General features: G+C 50.0%; 2 protein-coding genes across 3 annotated transcripts in view; both read left to right on the forward strand.

Moving 5' to 3' along the window:
- ANKRD39 (ankyrin repeat domain 39) overlaps positions 1 to 27379 on the forward strand; it is a 320177-nt gene that overhangs the window by 251429 nt on the left and 41369 nt on the right. The gene's annotated exons all lie outside the window — the stretch shown is intronic.
- The window catches only part of SEMA4C (semaphorin 4C), a 59541-nt gene that overhangs the window by 16950 nt on the left and 15212 nt on the right, over positions 1 to 27379 (forward strand). For both annotated transcript variants that reach the window (XM_083456608.1, XM_083456607.1), the window contains exon 2: positions 4180 to 4384. In XM_083456608.1, the coding sequence (XP_083312734.1) occupies positions 4267 to 4384 (118 nt within the window). In that variant the 5' untranslated portion in view covers positions 4180 to 4266. The remainder of the gene's footprint in view (positions 1 to 4179; positions 4385 to 27379) is intronic.

Consider the following 27379-nt stretch of genomic DNA (forward strand, 5'->3'; position numbering starts at 1 on the left):
GTTGCTAGTGTGTGAAAACAGACAAGATCCCCAGGCAGGCACCTCCAGGTGGTGGAGACGTCAGCTGCCACCCTGGCACCTGGGCATCTTCACTTGGTCGCAAGTGGCCAGTAGTCAGGTGCAAAATGCGCCCGGCACCTGGCAGGTTTTGAATGCTGGCGACAATCGCTAGTGGTTGTGGATAGCCGCCTTCTTCATGAATTTGTCCACGTCTTCTTTTGTGGGAATCAATTCCCTACTTTTAACAATGTGATTTCTCTGCTCTTTCTCCACAACACCTGATATTTGGAGGTATACTTCCTCTGTACATGGAGGTTTTGTGTTGTCCTCTTTGCTACTGATAGACCTATCCTCCAGGCAATGTTGGTATCCATTTAGCCTTGCTGCTGCCTTTTTGTGTGGATTGCCTGCTGCTGGCAGGATTCAATATGTGCGTGGAGGGGCACTTATTAGCCCCAGAAGCCTTTTCTCAGATTACACATGGGGAATTGAAACTGAGTCACTTGCATGCTGCCACTCAAGTTTGTGGCTGGGTGGGGATTTGAAGCCCCCCAAGACTATGAACCTGTGCAGAGTGCCTTTCCCTCACCATTGGGTAAAACCACAGCCGGTGCAGCAATTGCACATTGGGGCAGATTAGGAGACCTTTGTGGCAGTGGAAGTCTTCAGTTGTGGTCTGCCTTGGCTCAGAACTAAGCTCTGGTGGCTGGCAAGGAGGATTAAACCCAGCACCTCAAGTTGGAGGCAAAATTTAGGAAGCTGTCTTATTCCATCAGTCTTATCTAGCTCAGTATCATCTACACTTGCTGGCAGTGACTCTCCAAGGTTTCAGATCTGGGAGAAGAGGAATATTTTTGCCTGGCACTTACAGATATATAATGAAGGCGCCCGACAAGCCTCCCTGGGGAGAGCATTCCACAAGCAGGGAGCCACCGCAGAAAAGGCCCGTTCTTGTGTTGCCACCTCTGGTCCTCTCATGGAGGAGGAGCACAAAGAAGGGTCTCAGATGATGATCACAGGGTCCAGGTTGGTTCATATGGGGAGAGGCAGTCCTTGAGGTATTGATTACCTACCACAGAACTATGGCACTCTCCCTAATCAAGTTTGGGGTGTTGCCAACCTGATGCCCTTCACAGTTTGTTAGACTGCAATTCCCACCTGTCCCTCCCAACAACCTCTGGAGGGCACCAAGTTGGCAAAGGCCGGCCTAGTGTTTTGGGATTGGACTGGGGAGAGCTGAAATTAGCTGTCTTGTTCAGAACAATTTTCTGGATTTATAAAGTCCTGAAATGAAATAGTATACAATTACTTGGTTGGCTGGTTCTCAGCCTGGTCTCTCCATTCTCTCCTTCCTGTTTGTAATTCTCCATCCCCCCCCCCCTTCCAGTGTGCTTTGCTGGATGCTCAGCTTCTGATTTGGAGGGCTGCGCAGAGAGGGGCACCTGAGTCCCTGTCTGCACTTGTGTGCTTTAACCATTTTCAGACTGTCATAGTTAACCAACCTGGGAAACATAACTCTGCAAAGGGGGGGGGGGGAGAGCGCGCATTCTTGATGCCCTTGAAAACCTTGTCTTTCCAGAGTTCTACAAATCTCAAGCCAGGTAAGATTTAGAGGATCTCAGGCTGCTGCTGTTGGATTGGTCTAGCTATTGGCTGTATTCCAGATGTAGACAAATGCATTGTCTCAAGCGTGTGGGCTAGCCCTGCCCCTGAATGTCAGCTAGATTCAGAAGTGATGGGGTTTAAGCGCATTCTGCACATGCTCATGGGCTTCAGGTGGAGAAATGGGAAAGACTCAGAACAACTTAGGACACAGGAAGCTGCCTTTAACTGAGTCAGGCTGTTGATCTATCTAGCCAGATTCTGAAATGAATCCTTGATCAATACAAATTAAGCAGCAGCTGTTGCTCTGTTGCGCTTGGATGTGATTCACCCACAGGTGTGCGGCAGGAGGTTGTGCCATGCTCTCCTTGGGAGAAGTGAATGCCTGTTTCTGCAGAACAGGAGTTTGAAAATGACATTTTCTTGAAGAGGTGCTATCTGTGCAAATTGAGCCAGGTATTCTGGACTTGCACAGCAAGAGGCAGGTTGCTCCTTCAAAAATTGTGTCAGGGTTTTTTTGGTTGTTTCCCCCCAGAATGTAGTTTCTATGTTTGAAGCCAGAAAAAGATTTTCCTGGGTTTGAGCATATGGCAGATCAAAAAGGATTTGGTTGATTTGGCCAACTCTATGATTCTATGCATCTACCTTGTTCTGCCTAATCCTACTGTAGAGAAGACCAGTTTAAATATGGGGGAAATGCCTTGCTACTCTTTTTCTTCCCAAGGTTAATATTCCATGGTGAACAAGTTGGAAAGAAAGCGATGAGGAACTTGTTCTATCAAATTAAGCCAGTCTTGTTCTGCACCGTTGGATGGTTTTCCTCTGAGGTGCCCACCCCATTCCAGCTGTGGTTAGCAAACCCAAGAGCAAAATGTAGCAAGGAGGCTGTGAGCACAACAAATAGTCCGGCCAAGCTGGGCCTGCACACAGCACAACAAGCCCACCAGCCATTTGACCCGAGGGAACCCTTAACAAGCATTGTGGTTGGTTGGCTGGTGAAATTAAACCAGCAAATTATTATAGCAGTTAGGTTTTCTTTCTTGAGAAACATTACAAATATTTTTATGTCTTAGGACAACAATCAAAACTGTGGAATTATTAGTATACATTTATATTTCACCTTTCATACTCCTTCTCTTTATTATATCTTCACAACCCTGGGAGGGAGGTTGTGCTGAGAGATGGTTGGCTCAGGGTCGCCCCCAGCAAGTGGCGTGGCTGAGTGGTATTTGAACCCGGCTCCCCAGGCCCTGGTCCAGCACTCTAACCACCACATGGGCCACAGCATTTATTTCCCCGAGTGCCCAGGCTGCTTCTGGAGAATTTAGGGATAGGGTGATGGGAGTGGGTTATTGAGTGGGATATGAATTGTGGGGTGTATTAAATGGTTTAATATAACTTGTATGCAGAGATGATTTGGGGGTAATGCACGGGGGGGATGGAATTGATTTGGAGCAAGACATCTTGGGGAATTAATTATGGGTAAATGAACTGAAGAGGAGCTAATTCACACTCCGCCACTACAGTAGTAGTTCAGTTTCCCCAAATTCTCCAGAAACACTCTGGGCACTTGGGAAAAGATCATGGCTTGTGGTGTGTGTATATTCACCTCACTCTTGACTCTGCTTAATAGTTTTGTGGTAGGGGCTGGCCTGCTTCTAAAGACAATTTGAGAAGAGGACGTGGCGTGTGTGTGTGTGTGTGTGTGTGTGTGCGTGTGTGTGTGTGTGTGTGTGTGTAAAAAGCAGGTGTTTGACAACCAGCCTCTCCCAGCCTGATAGCCTCCACATGGGATAATAGGAGTTGTGGTCCAAAACCAATCACCCTAAGAAGCAAAGCCTCTCCAACTCTGCAAAAGAAGCGGCTGCCCAAACTGCACCCAAAAACACAGAAGAGCACGCATTGCTTGCACATTGACATTCACCAGCTGGAAGTGGTGGCTTGAAGGAGCCTTCACAGGTCAAATCTCCCCCCTCCTCCTCCGCCTTTAAAAAGAAGGCCTTTTCGTCTGCCTCCAGCCTAGGAAATGCATTCATAACCTGCCGTTCCTCTGTCCGAATTCCCCAGCTTGAACTCTGCTCCCAAGGCTGAGAGTCTTGGTACACCTCAGATCAGAAACCATTATCAGCATCACAACCTTAATGGGCACATTAGTGGTTACCGTTTTTAATGCTCTGGGGTATATTTCGCAATGACTCTCTTTCAGGTCAGTGTCCTGTGATGTCCAGGAAACCCTTTTTATCGATATAGACACACAGGAAGTGGAATTTCAGAATTGGACAAGTGTATGAAGGGGGTGGTGATGTATAAGTGCTGGGGGGGGGGGGGTTTCCTCCCATTTCCAGCCCCGGTTACTCACAGCCTGACTCATCCTGGCTGCCACGTGCTCCTTCCCTTCAAGCAGGAGCCGATCATCGCAGTACCTGAGTGGAAACTCTCTCAATGCCCCCTTTGTTCCCCTCTGCATCCTCTTTCCCTCCCCTTCCTTTCCCACCATCCGATTCTGACACTGTTCATTCATAATTGAGGCCGCTGTAACCTTAGCCAGGCTAACCTCCTTCCTTCCATTGTTGTCAGGGCCCCTGGCGGAGCGAGAGGAAGGCATCGCAGCAGGAGCCCCTCGGAAGGCAGCGGGAGAAGCGGGAGCCTTGCGTCCTGGTCAGCATGGCCGCCAGCCCAGCCCTGGGCATGTGTTTCCTGGCCTCTGTAGTGCTGAGTGTGGGCGCCTCCTCGGTTAGCAACTGGTGGAACCTGGTGCCCCGGAAAACAGTCCCCTACAAAGGTGAGTCAAGTGCGCCTTTTTTGGCCCAACCCGTATGCCAGGGTGAAAATGGAAGCTCGATAGATGGCCACTGTGTGCTTGCATATCCACAACAGAGACCTAGATAACATCTCCCTTAAGTGGGCAGTGAGGTTACAGGCTTTCCTCTTCCTTTCTGTTCTATTTTAAATGCATATTGGTGGCTTTATAGAAATCACGAATGCATAGTGTTTATTTTAAAAAAGCAGCCACTGCCCCCGAAAAGCAGAGGGCCTTCTTGGTAGTGGCGCTCACCCTGTGGCATGCCTTCCCATCAGATGTCAAGGAAATAAACAACTACAGTAGTATCTCCGGTTAAGAACTTAATTTGTTCTGGAGTTCCGTTCTTAACCTGAAACTTTTCTTAACCTGAGGTACCACTTTAGCTAATGGTGCCTCCCGCTGCCGCCATGCGATTTCTGTTCTCATCCTGAAGCAAAGTTCTTAACCCGAGGTACTCTTTCTGGGTTAGTGGAGTCTGTAACTTGAAGCGTCTGTAACCCGAGGTACCACTGTATCTGACTTTTAGTGGACATCTGAAGGTTTAGGGAAGTTTTAAATGTTTGATGTTTTATTGCATTATTATTATTATTATTATTATTATTATTATTATTATTATTATTCTGTTGGAGCCACCCAGAGTGGGTTGAGAAACTCAGTCAGGTGGACAGGGTATAAATAATAAATTATTATTATAATTATTATAAACAGTAATATTTTAAAATGAGGTTGTAATGGTGACCAGACTGAACAGGTGACTGTAGCAGATGCTAAAGCTACAATGCAAAAGTGTCCAGTAGTTTTCTCTAAAGCACATTTTAACTTTACAGATCTATTACTCTGGCCTAAAGTCTTACCCACTCTTTGGAAGACTCCAGATAAGACTTTTTCATGTCTGAAACCCTTTGTGAACTGGAAATGCACCTCTTTCTCCGTTAAAAGGGTGGGCTGGCAGTGTTAATGACATGTGGGCCAAATGTCTTGCCTCTTCCTTGCCCTGAGCCTAGTTTCAGAGGAGATGGAGACGGGTGCCTCTGGTCTGCTTGGATTCTTCTGTTCTTTTCTCCTCCGAGCTTTTCCTTCAGCAAACTGCCTTGGATGGGCTGAGGGCTAGCCAGGACTTCAAAGGCAAACAGGCAGAGCAAAGGAACCCAGAGAGAGAAAGCGGGTGTAAAGCGCAGCCAGGCAGCTCTTCCCGGAGACCTGATTTTTATTTATTTAGGACGCCATGCAGCTAACACATCCCACCAGTGCAAAGATTTCCCCACCCACCCCTGCACCCTCCCCAGGTCTGCTCTGGAGGGTTGGGGGGACCCCAGAACGGGTTTAGGGGGCACACGGGGGAGCAGGGTGTGTGTGTGTTTCTGTTGTGCAAGTGGAAATCCTTGTGGTGGCTGGATGCTTAACTCCGCACTTCTTTTGGAAACAAAGCATCATTTCTTTGCTACCCCTGTAACTAAGAATTAGGAACAGAGAAGACGACTTTGAAAAGCCAGTGTAAATATGTGAACAGCCCACAGATTAAGACGTAAAGAGTTATAGAAAAGCTCCAGGCCAATGTGGGTGGTGCTGTGGAAAGGGGCCTTGGAGGGAGAAAAGGTCTTCACTCTGTGCCTAAAAATGCCACATTTGATCCCCAGGTGAGCTGCTCTGGAGAGGGCATTCCCTGCATGGGGCACCAAGGGATCTCTGTCCCTGGCAGCTGCCCTGAGGCTGCCCCCCAGCCCCCTCCTCCTCCCACTTCTTTTTAGGGTGAAGCCAAAGAAAGCAGGGCAGCGCCTTGGGTGATCTGGGCTCCAAGGCAGGCAGGGACTCGGCAGAAGTTCTCAAGGGTTGTTGGTTAAGGGACTTTTACCTCTAAGCCTTTTGACCCTCGTGGTATTTCCTTCTAACTTCCGACTGTGGCTGGGTGAGGGGTTGCTTCGTGAAGCTGCAGCCCAGATGGTGGAATCAGACCTGGGACTGAATTTGAGTCCTGGTTCTGCCTTAGTTTACTTGTTAAGGACCATTTCTATACCATTTAATATATAAAAAAATCTCTATGACAATCAAAAACACGGTAAAACTATTAGTACAAACTACTAAAACAATTAGAGTTACTACCAAAGCAGTTAAAGCGAAAAACAAATGAGATAAAGCATTGTAATATACTCAGGAGGAAGTGTCAGTGGCTTTACAAAAGCAACACTTAGTCTAGTTTTTACTGTTTCGAAAACTGGAACTTTATGCACCGCCCTGCCAACAGGAATCTTTCACCACTAAGCTTCTAGTCCTGATGGCTGAGGTGGGAATACGTTTGAAAAAGTGGCTGGAGCAGATGCTGAAGCTACAGTGCAAAAGAGTCAAGGGTTTTTTTGTTTTTGTTTTGTCTTTCTTGAATGCAGTTTGGGCCTTGAATGGGAACCGTATGGGGTGGATGAAAGCAAGGACTGTGGATCAGGGTGACCTGGCAGAGTCACCTGGCTGGTTGGTGTGGTTACCCAGCCTTTTCATTAGATAGAGCTGCGCCTGCCCCTCCCTTGCAGCACATGTGGGGAGGAGGAGATGCCTAGAGTTTCCACCCAGCCAGAATTGTACAGGCCTGACCAGAATTCTGTCCTTTGGGCCATTTGCCAGAACCAGGAGAAGGCAAATGCCTGCCAAGCCAATGCTTGCTGTTATTGTGCTCTAACCGTCACAGGCCTGCCCATACGCCAAAGGGATGGGGGGGGGCTGTGCTTGTTGGGTGTTGTGCATGCACAGTGTGCTTCCCGGTGGGGGGACGGGGGACTCAACCCCAGAGCAAGAGGAACACGGAAGCAACTGCTGCATTTTGCAAGGCGTGCGTTGTAGTCTGTTTCAGAAGGCTGTGTTTATATGTTGGCAGGTCCCACTCCTGAAGGCTTGAGGCTCCTGCATGATCTGGAACCTTGCCCTGCGGGATGCAGTGCAATTGCATCTCAAGTGGGGGCTTGCTCCCAAGGATTCTGCATATGCCCAAACCCTTGGAGCTGCTTCCATGTGAGCAGCCCACAGCTTCCCTCCACTCCCACACAAGCAAGCAGAGAGTTTTCCCAGCACAGAAGAACTTTTAAGCCCCCTGCCTTGCTTGGAGAGTGCTGGCCCCAGAGGCCCTGAGATGCTCTCATGAGATCTTGTGGGGCTGTCTGAATTCCCATGAGAGCTGGTGGGAGCATCCCAGACCTTGCTTCCCAAGGACAAGCTGGTGCAAAAAGAGCTTCGAAGCTCTCTGCCTTGCTTGCATTTAGCTTGTGGGATTTCAGCCAGTGGCCTTCAACCATGTATAGTTGAAATCGTGCAAGTTAAATGCATGTAAGATGCAATGGTACTGTGTAAATGTAATGAGTAAATAAAAAAAATGTAATACAGTTGTTGGGTTGCATTGTAGCTGATGTGCATAGGTTCCCTGTCAGATGTCTGTGTTCAACCCACTGCCTGTATATGTGTATGTACTTGCTGGTGCATCTCATAGAATCATAGAATCATAGAGTTGGAAGAGACCACAAGGGCCATCGAGTCCAACCCCCTGCCAAGCAGGAAACACCATCAGAGCACTCCTGACATATGGTTGTCAAGCCTCTGCTTAAAGACCTCCAAAGAAGGAGACTCCACCACACTCCACCACACTATGATTTAAATACATAAATCTCTATTTATGTATTTCCAGCATCTTCTGAAGGGCTGCGTGTGTTGCATTTTCCAGCTGCCATGTGGGTACACCAGCCAGCCCAAAGTACACCTGGGCCTTCTTAGTGACAAACGTGAAGCATCGTCTGTTAGCGGCTCCAGGCATCTTGTGAAGATGCCTCTTTTTGCTCAGGCTTTCCCTGACTCGTGAGATTGGACTCCAGGGCTGTGCAGCCCTTCCCCAACCATCAGGAACATGCCTTATGCAACTTCAAATGAGTGGTCGACCCAGCACAGTATTGCTTGCACAACCGGCAGCAGCTCCCCAGGGTTTCAGACCAGAGCCCTCCCAGGAGAGTGAGGATTGAACCTGGAACCTTCTGCATGTGACGCAGGTGCTCTGAGCTACACCCCATCCTTTCTTTGGAAGGAAGCGAGGAGGCTCTCTGATTCCTGGCCATTTGGAAGTTCCTTCGTATTCAGCCACACAGGCAGGGCCTCCAGTGCATCTCTTGCCCTATAACATTAGGGCATCCCAGAGAGGCTCTTTGGCTGCTGGTTCTCTAGTGGGGCTCACAACTATTCTGCAAAGTTCCTTGCTGTTGGTGACTTCTGTTAGCACCAAATCTTCCAAGGCAGGTGCTTGTAAATCAAATCAAATCTTTATTATTAGGGTCAATGACCAGCATTGAACTAGATCCATTAAACTCCCATCGGCCCCAGCTAGCACAGCCATCTATGACACAGGGGCTGCTGGGGTTTTTAGTCCACAGCACCTGGAGATAACCAGGTTGCCGCAAGCACAGGGCCAGGTCAGGCTGCGCTGGGAGTCCAAAGCCACTTCTTTGTCCCTGGCTCAGAATGGAGACTTCTCCAAGAAGCCCGTCCCTTGATCCAACTGTTGACAAGGAGGAAACCTTAAAAACCACAAGGAGTGCTGTGATCCGGTGGAACTTTGCATGTGGGTTTGACTGAGGCTCACAAGCGAGCTGCTAATTAAGCTGGGGAGTTGGGGCAAGCAAACACTGTTAATTAAATGCAAAATAGGGAGGAGTTAGGCCAGCAAGAGGCAGAAGCGGCTTGAATTGGAAATCAGTTGGATGCTCATTTTTAAGAAGAACCCAGACTTGGAGAAGTCAGCTGATTTTGCCACTGGTGCCACTCCAGAGAGGGTCAGATGGAAACACTCATGGCTTAGGCCCCTTTGTGCACAACTGCAGTGCTGTGGGACCCTCTTCTGTGTGGCATGATCCCACATGGCTGTGGATGGCATCTGAAGGACCCATCCATGTGGATGGGGCCCCATATGTGGCTGTTTCCCTTGCCAGGGGTGCAGAGGGACAACTTGTGTAGGAAACACAGGAAGCTGCCTGTGTCAGACCGTTGGTCCCTCTAGCTCAGTATCGCCTACACTGACTGGCAACAGCCCTCCAGAGTCTCAGAGGGGAGGCTCTCCCAGCCCGACCTGAAGACATTGGGGAGTGAACTTTCATGCAAAGCAGACGCTCTGCTGCAGAGCTGTGTCCTTGTGGCTTGCACAAAGGGTGGTGTGCCAACCACCTAAGGCAGAGGTTTTCAACCTTTTTAGGTTCACAGCTCCCTTGACCAACTACGTTCTTTCTGCGGCACCCGGTGGGGCTCAGGAGCCCAGTTGCAGAGCCGACAGCCCCTCACCCCATTTCAAACACCCTCCATTGTGGAGGGTTCCCTCAGCCTCCTCTCTTCTCCCCCCTCCTTGGGAGTCCTCTGGGCAGCCGCAGCTGCCGCCCCAGGTCTCTGAACTGCCCCCCCCCCGCCCCAAAGAGAGGTGCCTCCTCACACTGCCCTAGAAGCACCTTTCGCCTGGGAAGCTTGTAGCCAGGGCTGCTGCAACAAACAGCTGTGCAAGCCTTTGGGAGGGAGGCAGAGACATGAGAGGGCATCAGAGGAGGGAGGGAAGGAAAGAGGGACAGAGGCCAGTGTTGCCCTGGCACCCCTGACCACCATTCAAGGCACCCCAGGGGGCCACGGTGCACGGGTTGAAGACCACTGACCTAAGTAAATAAATGAAGTGAATTCTCCCTCGCCTCCAGTAGAATTCAAGGGTTCTACTTGAGTCCATACAGTTTCCAGACAGCCTGTACTCCTAGTACCGACTCCCGTAGCTTCAGCAAGGTTGTAGCCTCATGGGCCTTCAGGCCATCATGCCTGGCTCTGTGGGTTTTTTGTGGGTTGTTTTTTCCCCCAGTGCTGTCATTCATTCGGATTGTGTGACCTGCACTGATCCTACTTGATGGATCAGCAGAGTCTGTTTGGCTGGCAGATGGAAGCTGGGAATGGCTGTCAGAAAGTGCCCTGTGGGCCCCGTCAATCAGTGTTTGCACCAAGGCTGGAAGCAAGCAGCTCAGGGTGCACCCCATTTAAGATGATATTCGGTGCCATGCCTTGTTTGCAAACCAAACTTTATGCTCTTCAACGTTCACTTTTCGGGGGGTTTAACTTGGGGTGAAGGTACTTTTTTTGAGTCCACATTCCTTTGTGGGCAACCTTCCAAGGACCGCTTGCCAACAGCAGAGAGAGTCGGAGGCAAAAGGAGGCTTTGTGTACTGGGGTTTTTGTGTCAGCCAGGCTGAAGCCAGAGCGTTGTACCCACAGACACATCCCTCCATTCAGGCAAGCAAGAGTGCCTGGTTTAACTCCTTTGATGTCCTTGCCTCCAGATGAAATGAAACCCAACGTGCACAATTGCATTGGCTCACACCCATCGCTTGTCCCCCTGGCTGCTCTCTTTCCATTGCTCTGCCCCACTTGGCGAAATTTAGACTGCAATATCTTGCTCAGGAGCCTCTCTTTTGTTTTTGCTTATCTTACTCTGTAAAGCATTGTCAGTATAGATGTTGAGGCATCATCATCATCAATAATAGTAATAAATAATGAACAAGAACCATTATACTAACCTATTAAAGAAACTCCTTTGAGGCAAGAAGACCCGAAAGCTCAGGGAGAAGAATGCAAACGGCAGCTCACCACTTGCCTTCCTCCTACCATCTTTTCCAAAGATGATTTTCTATTCAAACGGCAAACAGTAAAGGAGCATGTGCCTCCCAGATCAGCTTTTAGGCCGTTTTGTTTCCCCCACTTCTTTTCCTTACCGGGGGGGGGGGGATGTGTGGTGTTCTAAAATTCACTGATGACCCCAAGTTAAGAGGCGCTGGCAGAGATGAGGATTGGAAGACGACCAAAGGGTGATACGGAGTGACCTCATAGGCTGGAGCAACGGAAGCTGGGAGGAAATTAATAGGGCTTTGTGTAAGGCGATGCACTCGTGGGCCGGTGGTGGGCTCTTGATCTGCTGCGGACTCGTCATCCAGAACTGACAGCGTAGGGAGAAGGACTTGGCAGGGGAACAGGGGTGGAGGAGGGGACTAAATCGCTTGATGACTCTCCTCTGAAGTGATGGGGCTGAAGTGCTGGCCAGTTCTGGAAGGTATTGAGATAATAAATAGCAGAAGCAGGACTGGGCTGTGACAGTTCATCCGCCTGAGCAGTTGGCTGTGTGCTTGGACAGGAACTTTTCTGACAGCGCTGGGGATGCTAAGTGTCTAGCCTCAGGCCATCTGTATGTTCCTTTCCCAGCAGGGGTTTTTTTTTGGGGGGGGGGGACCTTTTCCATTCTGCATGGTTTTCGTTGGTGCATCTAAAATATTTCCTCCCCCAGCTAATGAACAGATAAAGCTTCATATGCCTTGTTGAGTTGGACCAGGATTAACTGAGAGCTGGTAGGTGTGTCGTTGAGCGCAGGCACACCATGGGGTAGTTGTGTTTCCTCTCTCCTTTCTTATAATATGCCACAGGCTCCAGAGGTCACTGTGGGCCAGACCTAGGCAAGGGCATAAGCCCTTCCTCCTCTATTCATGCCCCTGCCCTATCTTCAGCCATTGCTCTTCTTCAGAGAAATGGTTATGCAATAATATCTGTGTCACTGAGTAGAATATACAGAGCTCCTTTGTCTTCCCCCCCAAACTGCTGAACATTAGAAGATTCAGGTCCCACATAAGAAAAATACTTCTTGACATAGCACATAGTTAAACTGTGGAATTCAGAAGAAGGAGCGCTGGCCAACTCCTTGGACGGCTTTAAGAGAGGATTAGACCCATTAATGGAGGAAAAGGCTGCCGGTAGCTACCAGCCACGATGACTGTGCCCTATGAGAGGCAGTGCACCTCAAAATGCCAGAGGGCTGTGACACTCAAGTCCTGCCTGTGGCTCCCCAGGGAGGCGCCTGCTTGGCCACAGTGAGACCAGGATCCTGACCCGATTGGCACAGCCTCTTCTGCTCTTCTTGACTGCAGCCTGTCCCAGGTACTTCTCATATCACAGTAAAATTAGGAAAGGAAGACCCATTTGGGAAGGTTGGTAAAACATGGCAGAAGAGCCTTTTCAGAGCAGTCCTTTGGTTGCATACAATAGCTTGCTTGATTTGATCCAGGAATCAAGATATATGGGTTTAAAAAACAGAACACACTTTTAGAGCAATATATTCTGTATGAAGAACATACAGAAGATAGATCTGGATCCAGATCTCTGGATGGCTTGCGGTAGGTTGGCAAGATTTCTAATGGTATAAGCAGCAACAAAGTGGCCCCTCCCCAAATTATACTGTTTAAATGGTGAGAGCTGGGGGGGGGGGGCGTGACCAGGGGTGGATTTTGTGTGTGGAAGGACTCTGAACACCCAGTTCTGATGCTCAAAATCAAGTCCCTAGGCTCAGAATTATTTAATTCTAAGTGCATGTCTTTTGCACCAGACTCCAGGTGGTGGGATTTGGGGTTTTCAGTAAAAACAAAGTAGGCAGATCCTGCACGTCATCAAGCCTGCCCATCCCAGTCGTGGATATGAAACATTAATGGCCATATGGACAAGACCATTGCTGGGATCTTATCCTTAAAGAAAAGCTGTGGCATCTTGATATTTAACACCTGGAAAGGTCAAGCTTGAGAAGCTGCGCTTATAAACACACAGGGTGGTCTTGTCTTATTTCACTGCAGTTTTGCGCTCCAGTCCATCAGGAAATGGTAGAAATCACAGCCTTTTTGTTAAAACATTGAGCAATGTTGATGGTGTTGCTGCTGCTCACTTTCATAAAAAAATAAATCCAAACTATGTTGCCTTCTGCAAAGTTGCTTATTGTGCAACATCAGAAGTCTCTTCCGACCATAGAGACAGATTGGATTGATAAACAACGGGATGTTTTGATAATGGCTAGGTTGATGCAACAGATCTGAACTAAATATGGAAGCCTGGGGGTGGGAGCTTTATGGCAGATTAGGGCCCCAGCATCAGGTGCTTGAAGAACGAGTGAACACTTGCAGACTTAATTGCATATCTGCAAGATGACCTGGTCTACCCCCAAAAATGAGTTGGAGGGGATTCCAGCCCCTCAGGATTCAACCAACTCATTTTTCTTCTGGATGTGTAGACCAGGTCTACACTATTTCATTTCAGAAGTGGAAGATGCTTTTTTAATAATCATCATCATCATCATCATCATCCTTTCCTTAACAAAAAACCACCTAGCGCAGGCATGTCCAAAGTCCATTTGGGGGGCCCTGTGGCGGTTTATTTCCTGCAGCAAAATCCTCCCCAAAAGCCCTATAATCCTAACCCCCCCCCCAAAAGGTGAACAACTTTTGTGTAAAATCCTAAAAATGCTCAACAACTCCAGTCCTAACTCAGCAACTTCAATCCTTAAAAAAGGTCAGCAACTTTGGTTGGCCCTCACTCATCAAATCCGGCCCTCGCTGAAAAAAGTTTGGCCACCCCTGGCCTAGTGCTTTGGAGAGAGAGCTTCTAGCTCAGCTTGACCTCGTCTGTGCTAGTTTTTGCATAGACCTGTTTTATTTCCCCTCGCTTGCTGTTTTTCTCCTCTTCGGGGACTCTGCGCTATCATTCGGCAACACTCACCTGAATATTCCTACCCTACCAGGTTAGATCTTAACAATTTAATATTTTGATTAAGCCTGTGTGTGAAATAATATGTAAAATGGGGAGGTGAGAGGTGAATTGCGATTCCCAATGAGAGCCAGGTGGTGTAGAGGTTAGAGTGTCAGACGAGGACTTGGGAGACCAGGGTTCGAATCTCCCCTCGTTCCTATAGACCACTGGTTGGCCTTCGGCCCGTCTCTCTGCCCCTCAACCTATCCTACCTAACAGGGCAGTTGTGGGGATTAACTGAGGAGGGGAAGAGCCATGTGTGACACCTCAGGTTCCTTGGAGAACATAAATAACATAAATATTTATATTTATCTCTTCTTTTATTGTTGAGTTACATAAAAATGTATAGTAATTATAATGGCCACTGTGCTTAAGTGGAAAGCAGTTCCAGAAGGCTGAACCCCCATTTTTTGGAGTCTCAGCCTCCCTCACTACTGCAGTCGCCCAACCCTCTGAAGAGCTGCTCCTGGAGCCTGAGTGAACCCTCTGCAACAGTAAACAATGGGATGGGGAAGGAGTGGAAACTAGGTGCTTCTTCCTGTGAGTGCAAAACCACAATTGGATATGACCCATGGTCGTTTCCTTTGAAAAAGAAAGAAGGCATGTGAGTATCAAAGGGGGGGGGGCTGCTGCTGCCTCCCCACTTTCTGTGCTGAAGTAGGAATCTGTCCTCGTAGCTGATCCAGTCTGGCCTGGAGTTTTCCCTCTGCTCATTCCTTGCGCTCTGGAGCGGTGCCCAGGCTGTCTCAAAGGGGTGCAGAGTGTCTGGGCCTCCTTACTGCCCACTTCTCACCCTGGAGGACAAGGCTGCCGATGGCTCCTGGCCAGGACGGCTCTGCTGTGTCTCCACACTTGGAGAAAGCAATGCTTCTGAATCCCAGTTGCTGGAAAATACAGGAGGGGGGAGGGTTGCTCTTTTTCTTGGATCCTGCCTGTGGGTTCCCCCCAAGAGGCACCTGGTTGGCCATGTGAGAGCAGGATGATGGGCCTTGGACTGGATTCTGCAGGGCTCTTCCTAGGTTCTTCTTATTGGAAATGGGCCTGCCCTTCTTGGACTTCTGGATTTGTTGTTGTCTGAAGATTACAGTCGTACTTTTAGTTCTCAAATGTTTTGGCTCCCAAACAACCGAAACCCGGAAGTGACTGTTCTGGTTTTTGAACGTTCTTGGGGGGGGGGGGGGTTCTGCGGCTTCCAATTCGCTGCAGAAGCTTCCTGCAGCCAATTAGAAGCTGTGCTTTGATTTTTGAACGCTTTGGAAGTCAAACGGACTTCCAGAACAGATTCCATTCAACTTCCAAGGTATGACTGTATATTAGTGTGGGGAGGGGGGTGTTATTATATTTTATGCATTAGGTTTGTTATTTTATACTCTGCTCCACAGGGATTAAATTTAATGAATAGTGAGCTAGAAGTTCATAGAATAAAAATAAATTATTTAAATAAGGACTAACTCTCATTTGCTTGTGAGTAAGAGCTCCCCAGTGAAATATAGTGTTACTCTACTTCCAAATAAATAGTCATAGGATCAGGCTCTCAAAGGATTAAAGCTGTCATGGTCCTGTGAAGAGGAAGCGGAGCCTTCTTGTTTGAAGCATTGCCTTGTCTGTTGAATTAGGACTCTGCCACTGGACCTTATTTTCTCTCAAGGCTTCGGTGCTGTGTTTGTGAGACGAAAGATGGAAGTTACTTTGCTTTGGTTTCGCCCCTGCCTGAGTGGTGGAGAATGACTCCTGTTTCAGATACAAGAGCATATAATTCTATTTTATTCACTCGATTTGCTTCTTACCTGCTGTGTGTTGAGTGTGGCAACTGCTTTTGTGACAAGGATTTGAAACTTCTTAATGTGATGTCTGCACCGTCCCATTCTCACATGCAGGTCATCAAGTGGTGAATGTGCATGTGTGAACCAGGCTTGAGGCAGTTCTTAAGTGCATACTGAAGTGACTAATGGAAATCTACAACCAAAGGCTGGAAATAATTCCCCCCTCTCCTCTTGCCAGACGGATCTGTGATATCTATACACTTAAACACTTTTTGCTCTCTGCTTGTAGAGCTGATCTGACTAGCTGAGAGTTCAAATGGGAAAGTCGCTGGTTCACCATAACCCATGAACTCAAGGCCTTAAGTAAATTCACATCTTAAATCTTCAGTCTTTCCCCTCCTATCTGTAGTATGACAGTAAAGGTAAAGGTAAAGGGACCCCTGATCATTAGGTCGTGACCAACTCTGGGGTTACGGCGCTCATCTCGCTTTATTGGCTGAGGGAGCCGGCATACAGCTTCCGGGTCATGTGGCAGCATGACTAAACCGCTTCTGGCGAATCAGAGCAGCACACGGAAATGCCATTTACCTTCCCGCCAGAGCGGTACCTATTTATCTACTTGCACTTGACGTGCTTTCAAACTGCTAGGTTGGCAGGAGCAGGGACCGAGCAACGGGAGCTCACCCCATTGCGGGATTTGAACCACAAACCTTCCAAACGGCAAGTCCTAGGCTCTGTGGTTTAACCCACAGCGCCACCCGCGTCCCAAGTATGACAGTATGAGTATACAAATACTGGTTTTATTTCCATTTTAATGAACATTCGAAATCACTAAATGTTTCTTACTATGTTTTTAAAGAATCCCACTGCAGAGTCTTAGAGATGAGGCTCCATGCCATAGGCTGCTTCAGGGTTCCCCAGCCTGCTGGAAGTGATACTCACAACACCTTCCAAGCAAAATACCTGATGTCTGCACCGTCCCATGACCCCCTCCCCCCAAAAAACACACACACGTAAAACACAGAGAAATAAAGCAAGCATCAACTACCCCCAAAAGACAGAGGCTGCAGCACCACCAAACAAGCAAGCACAAAAAGAAACCTCTAAATGTTGTAAATTGAGAAGGCTTGGGGCAGGGGGTCTGGGCCAGTCACTAGGTGAGGAGACTGAAGGTGCCATGGTGTATGGGCTCCTCCAGGGCTCCTCTGTTCTCAGAGTGTTTGTGCCCCCACCACACTTCCTTTTCCTTTCCTTTTTATGAGGCCACAGCCTTGTCATGAATAAAAGAACCTGGCTTCAATCCAGAATACTTCATTCCCCAAAGTTGCAACCAAGCTTCTAGATCTCATGGTTTCTAAGAGAGGAAGGCTCTGGGAGTCGGTGGAAGGGGCTTGGGCCTTTTCTACACCTCCCAGAGCCTGGATGCCAGATCAGACCAAAGGTCCTTCTAGTCCTTTTCCCACCCACTGTGGCCAACCAGATGCCCCAGTGGGGAGCCCTCAATCAAGACCTGAGTGCTGCCCGGGCGCCTGTGCCCTGCCTGCCGTCACGGCCTCACAAGTTGGGGCAGAGAGCTTAACTGGCATGAGTAGTGTGGAGGTTTGGAACAATCTGATCGGTTCTGCCAGACAGCGTTCGCCTCCTGTCAAATAAATCTTGCTTTTTATTAGATGCAGTAAGTGGGGAGCACCCTCCTCTTCTAGATGAACCTGCAGAACACGGTTTTCCTGAGATTTGCCAGCTTGCCGGGCAACACGCCAGCATCTCTGCCTCTCTTTCTTTGGCACCTTTGGGCTGGAGGTTTGCCCTAGGATTGGCTCTAATAGAGGGAGCTGTGGGCACCTGGAGAGTGCGTGGTCTCACCTGCTGGGCTCTCCTGAGACAATTGCCAGCGGTTGCTGCAAACACCTGATAATGATCTCATGCTCTGTTTGCAGCTCAGACAGAGTCCTTGGGGACCTCTTCTTCCTGCCAGCGACGCTGCCTTCCCTTATGTCATCCTTTGCCATAGGGATGCGGGGGGAGGCTTGGGCCAGCGCCTGGCAATAGTCTTTATCCCCTTGTGGCAACCCAGTCTATTTTAGGTCCAAACGTAAGAGGTAGCTGGTGAGGTTTTTGTTTTATACGGTGAATGACTTACTCTGTGACTGCAGCCATGCTGTGAACTGCTGCGTTTCTCTTCTCTCCAAAGAATCTGGTCTATTTTGGAGAATCCCAGGTTTCGTTTACATTAAGGAACAAGTTTCTAGTCCACGTGAACCTCACAGCCTGAGTCTCCCCATATTCCTTGAGTCACGCATTCCTTTCCACTGCTTTTCCACTGTTTGGCATTGGGACAGCAGCCACGTGGCCCACCAGCCAAGGGTGGAGAGACTGCACTGAGCATTATTTAGGCGGCCTCCTGTTCCCCTCACAGGGCTACAGAGCAGGTTTAACAGTCAATCCCTCTTCCCACGGAACCCCCTGGAATTGTAACCTGTGAGGGGAATAGAAGTCTCAGTACCCTTAACAAACTACAGTTCCCAGGATTCTTTGAGGGAGGCCAGGACTCTTTAAAGTGATATAGTGCTTTAAATGTATGGTGCAGACAGGGCCTGGGCGAGTCAGACAGTTCGTATTGTCTCTTCACTGACTGGCAGTGGCTCTTTGGGGTGACGAACCAGTCCAGACTTTGGGCTGCACAGGGTTCTTTCAGGGCAGGGACAACACAGGCGTGGCAGCCCCAGGCGCCCTCCCTGCTCTGGTTTAGAGGATGGGAGTCTCCCCAAACACAGAGGGAGAGGTTAGAGCCATTTATAATGGGAGTAGGTGGGGTGAAAGTGTACAAGGAGGGGCCACGGACCTCCCACCCGTCTCGTGCACAGATGACACACAGCCGCCTGCCTGCCTGCCTTCCACTCCCCCTTTTGCTGCTGGGCACCCGGAAGGCGGAGCTGGGCACCCAGCCTGGCTCCAAATGGAGGCACGCCACTCTAATCCCTCTCCCTCCAGTGGTGCGTGTCAGCACATTCTGCTGATTCACGACAAAGCCACTGATTACAGGGCCGGGCTCCGTAATTGCCTGGCTGGGGTGCTTGGCTGAATGAGACCCATCCTGCCAGCTCTGTTGCAAAGGCCTTGCTCAGTGCTTGAAATGCCCGAGTTGGCAGGACAGCTTTGCTGAGTTGATGCCATGTGGGTCAGTGGGTGGTGGCTGCTTTTTCCTTGCTGCATTTCCATGTGAGTAATCTGTTGGGGGCTGCATGCCAGCAGTTGGTGCAGACAACCCCTTTCCTCTCTCTCTCTCTCTCTCTCTCTCTCTCTCTCTCTCTCTCTCTCTTTCTCTTTCTCTGCCACCCCTTTCTCTCATTCTGGCACCAATAACTCTCTCTTCCCTCCTCTGTGTGCCACCCCATTCTCCCTCTCCCTTTCTCTCTCTGCCCCTCCCTCCCTCTCATTTTGCCACCCATCCTCTGCCCCCTTCCTCTCCTCCTGCCCACCTGGCAGGCTGCCCGGGGAGGGATGGCTTGCTTTCTCCAGAGGTCTGAACTGGTTGCTCACACTGGTCTTTGGAATCACTCCTCTGGTCGCAAGTAGCCCCTTCCTCTCTCTTTTGGGAAGCCTGCAGTTGTTCTTAGCAACAGCCCCTGAGACTGCCTCACAGGACTATTCCTCCTAGCAGAGAGGAAACTGTGGAATGCGCTTGTAGGCCAGCAGCCTTTAAATTGCCTTCTGGGGAGTCTTGGGGATCCCCAATATCTTATCTGGGGGTTGCAGATGGCAATGGCAGACGAAATCTTCCCCAAGAGACAGCCTGTCCTCTGTTGTCGGCCTTCCCCTGGAATGCACAGGCTTGGAGGAGCCCTGGGGGTGTGTTAGGGCGTATTCATTTCACGGTAGTACAGCCCAGTAGCCTTTCACCAGCACACCTTGCTGTGCGCCCTAGAGCATGTGCCAGAGTCATAGAATCCTAGGATCTTGGAGATGGAAGGGACCCAAGGGTCATCTAGTCCAACCCCCTGCAATGGGCCCATCCTGCACGACCTCCCAGGTTCCAGCATCTTGCTCAGTCAGGCCAAAGGTCCATCTGGCCCAGTAGGCTGCCTTCCAACAATGGCCAACTGATACTTCCAGGAAGCTTGCAAGCAGAACATGCGTATAGGCAACTGCTCTCCTCTGTGATTTGCTCACAGCCTTTGCTGTTGTGTGGTATACTGCCCCTGCGCCTGGAGGTTCAGTGTAGTTATCAGTCATTGGAAGAAAACAGGAACATTTAGCAGACAGTTTGTGCGATGCAAGAAGAACATTTTTCTCATGAACATGTGCAGATGGTTCTGCAGTGTTATCTGAGCAATCTAGAGAGGAACCACTCGGAAGCACATATTTTTAGGTAATGTAAGAATCAGTCTAAGTAGCTTTAGGCAATTCCAACTCAGCCCCCAGCTTGCCAATGAGGCTATTGTCCTACTTTACAAAAATGTTGTGCAAATTGCAGCAGAGGTGGGCCCTTGCAGTTCTCAGCCTGATTTCATGCTGAGGGAGAGGAGAAGGGAAGCAGGGGGAATGAACAGCGGAAAGCCAAAGCGGGGTGGGGGGGGGGGAGCCCTATGCAAGTGATCATTTCAGTCTTTGGGTAAAAGTGATCCAGGGATGGGGAGGGGAGAAGAGGTTGTCTGTGGGAGAAAGAAGATAGCAGAAAGAGAGCGAGAGAAAGGGGGGGGGTGAGAGGGAGAGATGGAGGGGATGGGAAAAGAGAAAGAATCAGGAGAGGAGGAGGTTAGAACAAGAGAACAAGGGGGTGTCAGAAAGAGAGAGCCAGAGAAGGCCCCCCCTGGCTTGCTCCGACTCTTGCTGGCTTGCAGGTCTTCCATGGGCAACAGGCTCCTGGCGCCTGCATTAGAACAAGCCGGAGAATGCGGAGGGCTTTAAGCACCTCGCATGAGAGACCTGCACACTCAGTATTGGTGATCAGCTGTGAAAGCAACACAGAAGGAAGGCACAGAGCATTACTGCTCTGCAGCACTGGAAATATGACAAATGGTACCAAATCCTGTGCGGTACCAGCACGCTATTCAAGCCATCTGCTCCACCAGGTATTTGGACTTGGTCCTCCCCCCCCCCCAGCACCTGCCAGCCTTAATGATAGCTCCATTCCCTGGCTAGACACACTGAGGATCTGTCAGTGTATATTTTGGCAGCGCCTGTCTATCTTGTTCGGATATTTTTCTGAAGTCTTCTTGTAATTGAATCTGAGTGGATCAGGAGCTGGAGCCAAGGCCCAGGAAAGCAAATTCAGGCCTGCCTTTTCTGGCCCTTGCGCTGAATAAATTTGGTACGTTGATGGCCCAGTTCTGGGCCGATGGATGGCCAGAGGCTGCCAAGGGCACCTGCCCTGACAGAAACAGAAGAGAGGTGGCAACGAGCCACACACATTCTCCCTGCCTTGTCTTCCCTATTAGTTTTGAAAGTAATATTTCTTGTTTCTACAATGGGAAACATCCAGGAACGTAACTCTCTTTGTGGGGAGACTTGCCCATTACCTTGTATGCTCAGTGGTAAGGCAAGGGCATTCTGCATATGCTCAGATATGCTTCCTCTTCCAGGGAAGGGGAACTTCTTTCAGCCCAACCAAGGGCCGCATTCCTTTCTGGGCAGCTTTTCAGAGGCCACACAGCGGTGGTGGGTGGGGCCTGAGGCAAAAGTGGGTGGAGTAGGCTGGTTTCTACCTGCACACACATGGCCCTCTGTCATTCATCCACAGAAGCCGTATCAAGAGTGCTAAGGCACTTTCCAGTCAGGCAAAAGTGTGAGGACGAAGTGGAGGGGCAGCGGGGGCTGTGCCCAGTCCCAAGGACTGCACCGAGAGGCATGGAGGGTTCTGGGCTCAGCCTGGCTCAGCTCATGCCTGCCTGAGGTTGCAGTTCTTGGCTTGCGTAGCTGCCAGCCCCCTTCTCTTGTGCAAGGCGGTCCCTGTCCATAGATGAAGGCCTTAGTGCAGTTTTCCCAAACAACCAGCAAATTAGTCTCTTTACAGTCAGAGTTGGGGGCTGGAAACTGCTGGTTTTGTGGCAAGGAATGATGAAGCGGCCCTATTAGATCACTTCCGCTAGGATGCTGGATGATATCATTTGGAGCTCAACACACACACCCCCCCCCCCCCCCCGTGATAAGCTGGAGATCCAAAGGAAAGGGAGTCTTTGGAGCAGAATGCTGATCTGGATCTGGATCTGCATTTGAAATATATAACAGCATTTGTAGCTCTGGCAAGCAGCCCCAGGCAAAGAAAGGCAGCGCTGGCTGCACAACAACAGCACATGCCAGCCTCCCCCAACCTGGCGCCCTCCAAATGACTATGACCCCCATTGGCTCTGACACGCTGGCTTCTTCCTTGCTAATCCAGAGCTGGAGAATGCCTGCAGTTGTCTTACGAGGGCAGGGCAACAGGAACAATTGCTGTGGGCGCGACCAAGGGCAGGACACAAAATGGGTGTTGTCAGAGATCATGCAACCAATCTGACGGTTTTCAAAATAAATGTTAAATGACGCTGTGGGTTTTCCTTTTTCTTTTTAGGGTGGCATAATTAAGCATGCTTTAGATGAAAAAGCCAGATACTGCCTTGCTCTGAGGCTTTTGAGGGCAGTGGGCCAGTCAGGATGGCACCATTGCAGCTTCCCTCCCTGGTCCTGCGCCTGCAGCCTGACACAGCTCAGCGCATTCAGTCGCTGAACACTGCTGGGGGAGGAGAAAGCAGGGGGCTCTGCAACAAGGGCTGGAAGAAGCCTGCAGATTTTCTGCACAACAGCTTCTGAGCCGGGCAAACTTGGCATTTGGGGAGCAGCTTTCCTTAAGGATCCCCAGCTAGTTTCCACTTGTCCCAGTGGCAGTTTGTGTGGCTGGCATGATAAGAATTGTGAGTGTGCTTGAGGTGCGCACATGATGAGAGAATCTCCATTTGGGGGCTTCCAGAACCTTCCATGTCCCCCCTCAGCTTTCTCTTCCCAGGGAGTTGGGAAGGCTTCCTTCCCAGCCTCTCCTGCTGAGGGAAAAGGGGCTGATTGAAGCCAGGCGTTTGGGGCTTTTGATCAGGCGGCGTGTTGTGGCAGCTCCAAGGCCTAATCGCTCCCAGATGCCTGACCTCTGCAGCGTCTTTGGGTGCTGGGCAAATTGCAGATGCTGGATTTGGAAGCGCCAGGAAATGGGGAGGGGGCCGCCGAGCGCTGCGCAGAAAGATTGCTGAGGGAGCTGAGCCAAGAAGCGACAGTAGTTGCTCCTGTGGAGGCAGCTTTTCCTGGGGTGGTTTGGAAGGGCCCCATTTGGATCCAGCCACTGGCCGGGGGGGGGGGAGCCCACCTTCTTCAGGCAACCTGGTTGCTTGTTTGGATGACTGTGCCTTGCCCCGACCCAGGCTGGACGAAGCAACAGCACACCTGCCCCTAACCCTTTGCCTCGGGGTGCTTTGCTTTCTCTCTGGTAAAATGTCAGCGTCCTCTCTGGGCTGAAGAGAAATGCATCTTGCATTTTGACACCTAGGTGTGAAATGTCTCATTGTCCAGTCATCTGGATGTGCCAAATTTCAACTTTCTGAGTGGCTTCGAAGTGTCATCAGCATCATTTCCCACCATTTCTGGGTCTTGTGCGTGCAACAGGTTTCAGCTTTCTGGCTAGCGTGGAAACAGCATAACTACATATATAGCAGGGGTACGGAGCCTTCTTCTGCCCAAGGGCCGCATTCCCTTTTGGGCGATCCTCCAAAGGCCACATGCCCGTATGGTGGGCGCGGCTTGAGTCACAAGTGGCCACAGCAGTTGCTACCTCTTCCCTCCTCCGTCTGCTTTCCTTCACTGTTGTGTCTGCCGAAAGTCACTTAGCAGGACTGGAGAAGGCAGGTGCAGCGCTTGGCTGGGCTTCTCTCCCCACCTGCCCCGTCTCCTCACTCCAAGCAGCCAGCAATGCCTGAGACCCAGCATGTGGCTCCCCCCACCCTCCAGCACTGCTTGAGCGCCAACCACATCCTGATGCGTTACAAACCCCCCTGGGGGATCTGCTCTCCGCCACACAGAGGGCTGCCTCTTTGGCGAACAAAGCGCTGCTCTCAAGGCCTGAGCCGGCTGGGGAAAGGGTTCTCTGTCTCTGGTTACACTCTGGATATCCCAGACAATGGTCCTTTGATCAGGTCTGGCAGGCAGGAGCGGGGCTGCAGAGGCCTCCTCCAGGTGGGGTGTTTTCCATGGATTCCAGCTGCTTCCTTGCGTGTGGGGGGGGGGGTGCCAATGTGCCCCTCTGCAAATCTACCCACTGGGAGCCCTTTTGACAAACTTACTTTTCCTGCAGCTGCCTCCCAGGACAATGGGGACGTGCAGCAGACCCGTGACAAACTCTGCTTCCAGGTCATTTGTACTCCACTCCACTGTCCTGACTAACTAGATCTTATGAACTTGGTCACCTTGTAAACTTTACAAGGTGGAGCCTCTGGCCAGCTCTCCTAATAGCTTGTGGCTTATAATGGCGCTGTTGTACCACCGTCAGCTTAAAAAAAGGAGAGAGAAAGATGTCTGCCTCCAGCCCAGCTCTGCCGCCTCTTTGTTCTCTCCCAAGACTGAGCACTATGCCAGGAAGCAGAGCCTGGCTTCTGGATCAGGCCCAAGGCCCATCTAGTCCAACATCCTGTTCTCACAGTGGCCAGACAGAAGTACCAGTGGGGATGCCACAAGCAGGACCTGAGTGCAGCTGCCCTCTTCCCCCCTGAGAGTCCCAGCCACAGATATTCAGAGGCATCCCATTCATTCAGAGATGGAGCAGCAACCATCAGAGCCATGAACCACTGACAGCTCCATCTTCCATTCTCCTTTTGGAGCCACCCAAGCTAGTAGCCGTTGCTGTGTCTTCTGGGAGCAAATCTTGGATTGGGAATTACACCAGCCTTCCCCAAGCTTCCAGGCGGCATACACTGCTCTGCAGCCTGTGCTGCCTGCCTGTGCTTGGGGCTGCTTGCCAGATCTCTCACACCTGTCAGTCAGTGTGTTTGTGGGTGTCCAAATCAGTACTCCACCGCAAGCACGCTTGTCCCCCTTTCTTTTGCCCATCTGGCTTATCACAGGGGGCAATGAATTCCAAATGATATCACCCAGCCTCCTGGTAGAAGTGATCTAATAGGCGCTGCTTCATTCTGCTTTGCCATGAAAACAGCTGCTTTTAGTCCCCAGCTCTGGCTCTGTAGCTTCCGGTGGCTTATAGAGAGACTAATTTGCTAATCACTGAGCAGGGGAATGGAAGCGATTTTGTAGGATTAACCTTCCCTGTGCTCGTATAGTGGAGCTCAGCGATGTCCCCGGCCATGCTGGTGACTGAGGCTTGCAGGATTACCCTCTCAAAGAGCCATGCCAGTTTGTTCATGGGCCACCATTGTGCTGCTGTCTTTCCCAGGAGCCTCTGCTCCTGGTCTTCCCGTCATTTGTGGGATGAGTGCCCTGCATCTGTGCAACAGAATGCGCTGAGACCTTAATCCCCAAATGCAGATTTTTGCTTTTCCCACTCTGATGACTTAAAGACTTTTGACCTGGTCATCACTCAAGGCTTAGAAATCAAGGGAAAGGGTTAACCTGTTCTCCCTGGAGTCTGTGTCATGCATTGCAGCCAAGTCAGAGGGGTTCTTCCGCCCCCTTAAGCAATTCTGCCTTGTCCTGCAGAGTGTTTTCAATTCCTTTGAATCGGATGTAGCCTGTTGCTTGACTTACGGAAGCAGCAGCATATGAAAGCGTGGTTTTCTAAATGCGAGGTTTGTGGGGTGCTGTTTCAAATGAACCATGCTTAACATTGAGAAAGGGAGGGAGGGAGGCAGAGGGTGTTATTGTTTCCTCAGCCCGGCTCCTGGCTTGCAAATAAATCATGGTTTGCCTTGACCACTTAGGTGCCAGCTCTTTGCCCAGGGATCAGGTGGTGGTGATTTATTTCATTCATGTATTTCAAAGCAATTCTATAAAAACAGTTAAAACTGTGTGTGTGTGTGCGCGCATGCATGTGCATCCATATATAAAAATCTCTCTCACACACGCACGCACACACACGTATGTTAGAGGCTGCTGTCCCTTCTAACCTCAGAGGGTGGGCAGAGTGCTTCTGCACTCCTGTTCAGCTTGCAGGCTTCTGACAGGCATCTTGTTGGCCACCCTGAGAACAGGATGCTGGACTTGAGGGGCCACTGGCCTGATCCAGCAGGCTCACCTTACATTCTTAATGTTTTGCTTAGATCTCCTTTGGAGAATTGCAGTGAAATGATCCCTCAGATTAAAGGAGATGCTGGATGGCCCTTGCAGCCACCCTAAAAGGGAAAGTGGGCGATCCTTGGGTCCTCGCAAACCCATGGTAGCTTCTGTGGTTGCTGCACTGCAGATGGTTAGATTACTGTTCTTGCCCTGCACAGCGGCATTCCCTGAACTCAAACAGTGGAAGCAGTCAGGACTGCTCCTTTGTTATACTCTGGGATACTAGTGCATATGAGTGCACAGCCTCTAGGGCAGCCTTTACCAACCTAATGTTCTCCAGATGTTTTGGACTACAACACCTATCCTCTATGTTGCTGGGGCTGATTGGAGTTGTCACCCAAAATGTCTGGAGGGCACCAGATTGGCAAAGGCAAAGAGAGGGGGGGAGAGAGGTTTTTGCTGCTCAAAATGGCCCAGCCACGCAGGAGAATGATTAATGATGTGCCTGGAAGTGATATCATCTCTGCCCTTCTTGTGATGGGCCGGTGATGTTCGTGCGCAAGCGAAACAGTGTTTGCACCTGCTAGCTTCAAAAATAACACGAAAATTGCTATTTATTTCTTTGAAATGTGTATCCCCACTTAGAAGTTTGTAACCGGAATTCCAGCAGTGAACATAAATCGTAAAAAGAACTACATTAAATAGAATGGCAATTAAAATCAATCACTTGCAGCAGCTGGAACGGGCAGGAATAACGAAAATATTCAAATGCCAGATGGGACATTAAACGACTTGGATGAAAGTTTTTGGCAGACAAAAGAAGCTCCCTGTTCACCAAGAAGCCCCTTAAACTTCACAGAGATGGTGAATCTGTGGCCCTCAGACGCAGGACTGCTGGCTGCATCGCTGGAGTTGGAGTCTCAGCAACCTTGCGGGGGGGGGCACAGATTCCCCATGTTGTTTAACATAGTGGGGTTATCCAGATGTTTGGAGTACATTGTCAGCAGGATGCTGATGACACTCAGCTCTATTTCTCCTTTACATCTGCAGGTGAGGCAGTGGAAGGGCTGGACCAGTGTCTTTCCTCAGTAATGGACTAGATGAGAGCCAACAAAGTGAAGCTCAATCCAGATAAGATGGAGGTGCTGTTAGTGGGGGGTTCCCTAGACCGGATGGCTAGGAGATATCCTGCTCTTGATGGGATTACACTTTCTCTGAAGGAGCAGGTTCATAGCTTGGGGGTTCTCCTGGATTCATTGCTGTAAGCTTGAGGCTCAGGTGGCCTCAGTAGCCCGGAGTGCCTTCCATGAGCTTCGGCTGGTGGTCCAGCTATGCCCCTGTCTGGTCAGGGTTAGTCTAACTACTGTTGTCAATGCTCTGATAACCTCAAGGTTAGATTACTGCAATGTGTTATATGTAGGGCTGCCTCTGA

Source organism: Podarcis tiliguerta, assembly GCF_965153285.1.
Source record: "Podarcis tiliguerta genome assembly, chromosome: 8".
Taxonomy (NCBI): Eukaryota; Metazoa; Chordata; class Lepidosauria; order Squamata; family Lacertidae; genus Podarcis; species Podarcis tiliguerta.